Raw genomic sequence first — 9,401 nt, 5'->3', positions numbered from 1 at the left:
GCGGTGCTAATGCAAGGCACTGCTGAGGCTGTAGTTAGGTGCATATGCATTTTCAGATAGAGACGACACTGGCTAGAACATAAAAAAATATTTAAAACAAAAATTACACGGCAAAAGAACAAGACAAAAATTTCGGTATTACTGTTCGTTTTCTCCAAAGATGCAAAGTTAATGACACGTTTATAAACGGTAAATGAGCCAATCAATGTCCGGGTTCGAACCCGACCGCGGTAGCTGCGTTTTTATGGAGGGAAAACGCTAAGGCGCCCGTGTGCTGTGCGATGTCAGTGCACGTTAAAGATCCCCAGGTGGTCGAAATTATTCCGGAGCCCTCCACTACGGCACCTAATTCTTCCTTTCTTCTTTCACTCCCTCTCTTATCCCTTCCCTTACGGCGCGGTTCAGTTGTCCAACGATATATGCGACAGATACTGCGCCATTTCCTTTCCCCCCCCCAAAAAAAAAACAATTATTATTGTTAATATTATTATTATTATCAATGACTCACTTGTTCGTATTTTATATTGATAATGAATGGTATGCATACGTGCTGTTATGCGCGCATCTTACGAACCTAGTTTTTAGTGTGCTAGCACTTATAGTAGCCATTCCCCGCATTTAGCCGTGGTGTGTTTGTCTGTCCGAAACCGGTTTTCCCTTACAAAAAGACCCGCCGCGGTGGCTCAGTGGTTAGAGCGCTCGACTACTGAGCCGGAGTTCCCGGGCTCGAACCCGACCGCGGCGGCTGCGTTTTTATGGAGGAAAAACGCTAAGGCGCCCGTGTGCTGTGCGATGTCAGTGCACGTTAAAGATCCCCAGGTGGCCGAAATTATTCCGGAGCCCTCCACTACGGCACCTATTTCTTCCTTTCTTCTTTCACTCCATCCGTTATCCCTTCCCATACGGCGCGGTTCAGGTGTCCAACGATATATGAGACAGATACTGCGCCATTTCCTTTCCCCAAAAAGCCAATTATTATTATTATTATTACAAAAAGTTTATAAACAGTCTATAGACTGTCCATAGACTTCTGTCTGCAAAGTCGGGAGACTGTCTATAGACAAACCCTAGAGGACAGTCTATAGGCAATAAAAGTTCTATAGACAGTCTAGAAACAATCATACATTTATGGCCATACATTTTTAGTAGATTTTTGTCTATAGACAGTCTAAGGAGGATGTATAGACAAAAATAAATATCCATAGGAAGGCAATAGAGTCTATAAGAAGCCTATAGACTGTCTATAGTCCTGAGTCGCCTTGGGATGTTAAATCCCCATTAATCGAACCAAACCTTTTCCACGATGTTTCATACAAGCCATATAGCGAAAGCAGTCCCTATATGAGAACGAAATGATTATCGTGATCTTAAGCCTCGTAAGTAACTCGCAAATAAGCATAGCAGATAGTCCGTTTTTTTCAAGCCGCCGCGGTGGCTCAGTGGCTAAGGTGCTCTTCTGCTGATCCGAAAGGCGCCAAATCGATCCCAGCCGTGGCGGTCGTATTTCGATGTGGACAAACCCTTATAAAAATGGTTTATATGCAGTTTATGGACTTTTTTATACTCTGTTGCCTTCCCATAGATATTTCTTTTTGTCTATTCATTGTCTACAGACTGTCTATAGACAAAAATCTACTAAAAGTGTATGGCCATAAATCTATAGATTGTCTATGAGATTTGTATTGCCTATAGATTGTTATATAGAGTTCGTCTATACAGCCTATAGACAGAAGTCTATGGACAGTCAACAGACTGTCTAAAGAAGTTTTTGTAAGGGAAATACTAGAGGTCCATGTACTCCGCGATGTCAGTGCACGTTAAAGAACCCCAAGTGGTCAAAATTATCCGTACCCCTCCACTACGGCGTCCCTCATAGCCTGAGTCGCTTTGGGACGTTCAACCCCATAAAACCAAAACACACAAGCGTCCAGGAAAAGCAAGCCTCTCCATGCGCAGTTAAAAGATTGGAAGTTTCCGCCGCACTGTCCGGTACATACCGCGCCAGAATTCTTCACCGCCCTCCTGACCCGCGTGCCGAAGTCGTCTTTGTTCGCGTCCCGGGTCAAACAGCTCGACGCGGAAATCAGTGCAGGCCGTCCGAAGAGAGGAAAGGTGTGTTTGCGGCCGCGTATTCCGATCAGGAGGAGATAGCGAGCGCGCCTGGCTACCGCCCCTCGCCACCGAGATAGCGGCCCTATCGGCGGGGCTGTTGTTCAACCACCGAAGCAAAGCTAAGATCAGCTCCGCTGAAAAGAGAGACTCCCGCAAAGCAAAAACACAATTCGAGCATGGACGCCGCCACAGCAGTCGTCTGCGTCACCGCGTCGTTGGCTACCGTCTGGTGTCTGTCGGAGGCATATCTTCGTTACGTCTATTCAAAAAAGGTCGTCATCGGTAAGCCGTGTCTTCGTATCTCCCTTGCGTCTGCAGCTGCGCGCTATTTGATGCGTGGCGTATGAAGAAGAGAACTGAAGAATATCGAAAGAAATGAGCCGAGTATTACCGGCCGTTGAAAACTGGAATTCAGTAACGCCTTAGTGATAGTTGTAGTAGAACTTTCGGGCAGGCTAGTTGGTACATTTCAATTGAATAGCGTGCGCCAACAGGACGAACACAGGAAACTTGGAGAAGACGAAAGAAGCGCTTCTTTCCTCTGTCTCCAAGTTTCCTGTGTTCGTCCCGTTAGCGCACGCTATTCAATTAGTGATAGTTAAGTCGCTGATAGAACTGTCAGTGCCGAATGTTACACGCGAGTTTATGGGTTTGTTCAGTATCTGCGCACATATTATTCGAGCCGACAGCTGCACGCCTGGTGAGTATTGGAGGCATCTCCTGTGTCGTTCGCATCTCTCGCTACAGACCCTACAGTGCTTCAGACAATGAGCTTCGTTGGTGCCGACCATGAGCTTTGTTTACTAGTTGTGAAGATCTGACCCGCGCCTATTGTACAGGCACTGCTCGGAATGCCCAGATTTAAATGTCGTCGATCGAAATACTTTCCGCCTATAAGTTCTGAAGCAAAAACAATACGTATTTTTGCAGCAGCGACAAGCAGTAGCTGAAACTATTGCACAATATATGACAACTATGCTTTACTGTGCATGTGTACAGACAGCCACTCGCAAACTGCACACCCAGCTTTCTCACCGTCAAGCGGGTAGCGAGAGTGGCTCAGCATGAATAGTAGTCGCGGCAGCAAATACGCCGACTCATTCTCCTAACGTACTATTGCGAGCGCCGCGTTTTTCTTTATATAGCTGCCCTTTAACAAAAGCAGAAAATATGCCGAGTCGTATGGCTCGAGACTGTACACAGTCGATTTCTTCACACGGGTTAATAGGCCGAGGCGTTTTGATTGCCATTGTGGTGGTCGTCAGCTTTGTGAAAGGAAACGAGAGAGCGCGTGGCAGATAGCCTGCAACCCTACTTGTCCCGATACGCGGCGGCCGCGTTCAGACACCAAGTGATAATGGAGGTGCGATTCTTAACTGCTAGAAGCAGGCAAGGCAGCGGAACCCTTTCCATCACGTCACGAAACGCGGCCGCAATTCGTATCGCCCCAAGTAGGGTTCGAAGCAACCTGCCACGCGCTCTCGCGTTCCCTTTCATAAAGCTGACGACAGTATACTCAGAGAATTACAAGCGTATCATTAATACGCTTGTCCAATACTATGCTCGCATGTCAAAACTTCGATTCACCTAAGGATTACAGGTGTGAAAATAAGCGCATAGCATCACTCGTGCAGGCAAATCTTGTTTGTTCGTTCATATTATTTGTACAGAACTGGGTGTACAATACGGGACCGTATGTCACACATGGGTATAAAGCACTGCAAAGGTCGATGAGGCAAAAGGCGTTGAATGCACGCCTGACGAGGTCTCGTCTCGGGAATAATGCATCAGGACAGACAAGAGGCCGGTCGCGCCAAGAACAAGAAAGAATAATGAGGAAGCAATAACTGTACAGTTACAAAACAATTAGAAAGATGCAGTACAAGACAACATTATAAAAACATCAATCACTGAGCGGGTAGAAACCAATACAAAGGCACAATACAAGATACAATACAGTACCAAATAAAAAATAAATCAAAACAGCATACATCTCGACAGGGTAGTTGTTATGTTTTATCTAATAAAGAAATTTTAACTTGTCTTTTAAAACTATTTACTGAGTTGGAATTACAAACTATTTGAACTATTTCCTGAAACATGTTTAAAAGTGCAGGGATTTGAAAGTTAACTCGTAGCCACAGTCCGCGCGTTCATATGTTGCGAAAGAGCCTGGTAATGTAAGAATCTTGTTTTCATAGAAAAAATCTTGAGTATGGTCACGTGCTAAAAATTTTATCAACAAATAGAATCGCTTTCCGCTGCATGATATGAAGCCGTTAAAGATTGCCCTTTGTAAATCTAGCACATGAATATTCATATAATTTTAGCTGGCAGAAGAAAAAAAAGCGAGAAGAAAGAAAATTTTGTCCCTTTCCAACGCATGTTGCCTCAACGCCATGGCGGTCCTTCGACAAATGTGTTCTCGTATCCCACGTGCGCTCGATCGGAATAAGATTCGGCAAGTTAACGGTGGGCAGGTTAACGCTGGACACGTTAACGCTAGGTACGTTAACGCTAGGTACGTTAACGCTGGACACGTTAAATATGCAATAATATTCATCTCACGCGCAGAGTAATGAATTCACTATTTCCCCTGTTCCTTTAGGTTTTGCAGGAAAAGAAGTCTGTTCCATTAGAAATATATCACATACGTTGATATATCTATATACATGAGCGAACATTGTTTCCGAATCGACCATGAATAGTAAAAACTCTTTGCGAATCGAATGTTTTCAAATTTAATACAGCTATAGGTTAAATAAGAGTTTGTTTTTCGCAAACACAGCCAGGACAAACATTTACTTCGCGTGATGTATTTAAGACATTTGTTTTTACATCTCCGTGAAGTCGCCTAATAAACTGATAATCTAGCCTGATTACGTAGCATGCTATAGCGTGCTGCAAATCGCCATGGAAGGTATTTAATCTGTGCAACATGCTTTGCAAGCAGAGAGAGGACGCGTCTTATCGTCACAATTCCGCCAGACAGTGATAAAAGGCTTTCCCCGGGCACATTGTGACTGCAGGTTGTTACCACATATCTGTGCTTGTTGGAAGAGCAGAGTGACGTCACAGGCTGCTATCAGAGGCGTGCGGCGTGATGCACTGCAGGCCAAACACAATGAAAACGTCTCGATAAACGGAGAGGGGCATTTCGAGGGTGACACTTTCGTTCTACCTGTATTCGTTCGTGACACCCGATGACACAAAGCAAGAGGCTAAAGGTCACCACGTTTCTGACCAGCTGTTCCCTGCTAATACGTGGCGTCGCCGTTTCGTTGCACTAAGGAACCAGAGCGTTCAATAAACGCTTTCGTACTTCTATATGGAACCCAGCATAGCCCTAATTTCGGAAGCGCCTTTTTCTTTTTTTTTCTAGCCCACTAACGATGGTCTGCTGAAGCGAACGCTTACTTGCACAGTTAGCTGAAATTCGGCAAACGAATTTTTATGTTACTTTAAACCAGTTTGCTGGAGTGATGGTCAAAGTCTACCACGATCGAACGTAACGTTGAATACACAGCACCGTCTTCACGTATCTTTTCTTCGCTTAATTAATGGAAAGGTAAAAAAAATTATACGAATACAAATTATGCAGGCAGTACTGTTTAAGTGTCCAACGAGAGAGACCAGTTTTTACGGAAATGGCAGAATTAAAACCTAATTATCCCATCTACAGCACCAGAACTCCAGAACGATGGAAAGTTCGAAAATTGCCGCACTGCCTATGGACAACAAACACTCCGGTATAATCTTCCGCGATTATTGAATGCTGTAGAAAGAGAACGTACTGATGTATTCATAATGTCTCTTCCAAATATGTACAAACGTTTTGCTGCTCATACTCTTTTTTTGTGAATGAACGCAAAGGTCTATCATTAAGTTCAATTACATTACATTGTTTTATTTTTGAAAAAAAAAGTTTTCCAGGCGTCCAAAAACAGTGCCGTATTGACATTTTTATTTATGCTTATTTTACTGTCTGAAAATAAAGCTAGCGTGCGTGCGTGCGTGTGTGCGTGCGTGCGTGTGTGTGTGTGTGTGTGTGTGTGTGTGTGTGTGTGTGTGTGTGTGTGTGTGTGTGTGTGTGTGTGTGTGTGTGTGTGTGTGTGTGTGTGTGTGTGTGTGTGTGTGTGTGTGTGTGTGTGTGTGTGTGTGTGTGTGTGTGTGTGTGTGTGTGTGTGTGTGTGTGTGTGTGTGTGTGTGTGTGTGTGTGTGTGTGTGTGTGTGCGTGTGTGTGAGAGAGAGAGAGAGCTTGAGTTTAAGAAAGCCCTCCAGAAGATCATGCTAATGAAGTTTCTTCAACAACCTCCACAGTGGCTGGCTCACTCAGTATGGCATTCCGCTGCCAAGTACGACGTCGCGAGATCGAATCCCATCCGTAGCGACCGAATTTCGACGGAGGTAAAATGCAAGTTCATTCCCTCGTGTTGCGCGATTTTCAGTCAATATCATAAAACCGCAGGTGGTATAAATTCATCCAGAGCCCTCCATTGGGGCACCCTCCTTCTCTCTTCCTTCTTTCAGTCCCTCTTTCATGATGAGATACCTGTTGAGCTTGTCTAGTTTTTAGTTGCGCACTAGGATAATCACAGCGCCGATTGGGCAGGGCTAGTTTCCAGATGCGTCATCTAGTGCTACTACATATGAGCTGGTAGAGATGCTGCCAATCAGCGAACACTTTTCCCCCGTGTTGAGTAGCAAAAATTGTAAGGTTTACTGTCTCTATACTCAAGCGCACTAGTTTCCCATTCCTTAGGACCTAATAACTTTTGCTGTGCAATGTGTCAAAAATGATTGAACGCCGAGGTGTGGTCCGTATATATAGTGTATGTGACTGCACTCCTGCATGGATGCATAAGACCGGCATAGCATCGTCTCCGCTCTGCTCTTTATGTGGTGTGTGCGGGGATATCAAACATTATATTATGTACTGCCTAGAGTACAACGCGGAAAGGCATGTGATGTTCGCTTCCTCCAGGAAGACAGGAACCCGTCACAGCACAGTGCAGGACATTGTCTACCCGAGTGGAAACCAGACATGCAGAAGGGAGGCTGCACGCCTTCTTTTAACATTTCTGGAGAACACGGATCTTGTTTTTAAATGGTGACAGCAGGAACGGCTATGGCCTACTGTGATTGAATGTGTGCGTACATGGTGTCTTCCGGAGTGAACTAGTTTATACTGTGAGTGAATGTGTGTATGGAGTGTGGCACTACAATGGCCTATGTTCTACTGTTACTGAATATGTGCATAGATGGTGACTTCTGGAGTGGACTGTGATGTGAACTGTGTGGATTGATTGTTTGCATAGATGGTGACTGCGGGAGAGAATGTGTGCTATTATAAGAGACTGTGCGCTTAGCGGGGTAGATGCGGCATTGTTAATATCGAAGGGACGCTGCGGTGGAGCAATTGCCGGCAGACAAAGCAAGGCTAACCTTACCTGTAGCATTCAACACCTCAACCTCAACCTGTACCTTGTAGCCGACGAACCCATCGCGTGGCTTGCATACAGCATGTAACACCTTTGTATAAATTTATCATTGAGGACTCCGTATGCTGCACTTATCTTTGCAGGAACGGTGCCCCGCGACTCTCCTCGCTCTGGTCACAACCTCTTCTACGGATCCTCCCTGGACGCCTGCCAGGAGATGACCCCTTCGTACGTCCGGGTCGAAGACTGCGATCACCCGCTTTCGGTCCCTCTCGAAGCAGTTATGATCATAGAAGACTCGAAGCCGCCACCGTACGACCAGTGCCTCATGCAGGAGTCAGAGCCCCCACCCTACGTTGAGTGCCTGCCAAAAGAGTGAACGGCGACACTGCTCAGAGGGTCGACCATTGATTACGTCTAACCCGAGGGACACTTAGTATAACCTTGAGTTGACGCGGACGCCAGTCCAAGCTTGATCAACGAGCCTTCTCGGATGTAAGCCGCAGTGACAACGAAGCTGTGACGTCATTACAGGTCGCCACTCATTCCACGTGCACAGAATGGCAGTGGTGGTATGCGGGGCATGCGGGGCGACCCGCCGCGGTGGCTCAGTGGTTAGGGCGCTCGACTACTGATCCGCAGTGCCCGGGCTCGAACCCGACCGCGGCGGCTGCGTTGTTATGGAGGAAAAATGCCAAGGCGCCCAAAACCAATTATTAATATATTATGCGGGGCCGCCATGTTCAAAACGAAACACCTTACCGGCTTCAAGCAGTTTTTCTATCGCCGCCAAGAATCGTACAGTAGCACTGAATTCTTTGATCATATAGGGCGAGCTGCTTCGTGTACACATCTTTTCACCTATGCCTCCAAGGTGAAATCTTCAGCTTGCCATAATCTACTAAGCCCACAGCCATGACGCCGTGCTGCTGAAATAAAATTTGAAACCGAATTACGGCGTGTCGCAGTTTATTGCAGGCACTGAGTGAAGGTCTCTAAACCGTTCACAACTCCGTGCTTTGCGTCCTAACATTCACGCGCTTTAGCGGAGCGCATGGAATCGGAACGTTGCTAGGCCTAATTAGCTGGCGTTGGAAACCGGCAGCCAATTTTCTTTCACCTGTGTTGTACGCGCACGCACGCACGCACGCACGCACACACGCACGCACGCACGCACGCACACACACACACACACGCACACACACACACACACACACACACACACACACACACACACACACACACACACACACACACACACACACACACACACACACACACACACACACACACACACACACACACACACACAAAGCGACAAGCACGTTCTAATCGAAGACATTGCAATTGCTGACATGAGAGGTGAGATTCAACGAGGAAAATTTCTAACCGCGCAACATACATGTGCTCACTAGGCAAACACCCAAAAATCCAGCTCATGCGGATCTCGTACATGGCTACGATTCAAGACCCTTCTGAACTGGAGCATCGCGTTTGCTACTGCAAAGTGGACAGCTTCTTATACTGGTTCGATGTTTGCCTCTTCCTGTACCGTTACCTACAAGCAATTTTGTTTGTCTACACATACTTGAAAAAAAAAGCGAACTCGTTGAAATCAAAACGGTGGAAGCAAAGCCAGAACGAGAACTACTAACCGCCAAAGTCTTCGAGCCGCCAAACCCACGGCTATCGCGTTTTCAGAATTATAAAAGCCGATGTAGCTGTTACTAACAGTAACCTACAAATCTAATTGTAACCAGAAGCCTCCATCTAATAGTTTAAAATGTATCAGAAACAAGTTAACCAGCTTAATACTCAACCTTCATCACCGATTTTCTGCTGTCCGCC

General features: G+C 46.0%; 1 protein-coding gene across 1 annotated transcript; it reads left to right on the top strand.

The window, feature by feature from the left end:
- The first annotated feature begins 2,182 nt into the window (after positions 1 to 2,182).
- Positions 2,183 to 8,512, top strand: LOC144100152 (uncharacterized). The gene is made up of 2 exons (XM_077633178.1): positions 2,183 to 2,394; positions 7,697 to 8,512. Exons 1-2 carry the CDS (start codon positions 2,289 to 2,291, stop codon positions 7,930 to 7,932), a joined length of 342 nt encoding a protein of 113 aa, XP_077489304.1. The 5' UTR covers positions 2,183 to 2,288; the 3' UTR covers positions 7,933 to 8,512.
- The last annotated feature ends 889 nt before the right edge of the window (positions 8,513 to 9,401 follow it).

Source organism: Amblyomma americanum, chromosome 8 (genome assembly GCF_052857255.1).
Source record: "Amblyomma americanum isolate KBUSLIRL-KWMA chromosome 8, ASM5285725v1, whole genome shotgun sequence".
Taxonomy (NCBI): Eukaryota; Metazoa; Arthropoda; class Arachnida; order Ixodida; family Ixodidae; genus Amblyomma; species Amblyomma americanum.
This window is presented reverse-complemented; position numbering and strand designations above follow the sequence as displayed.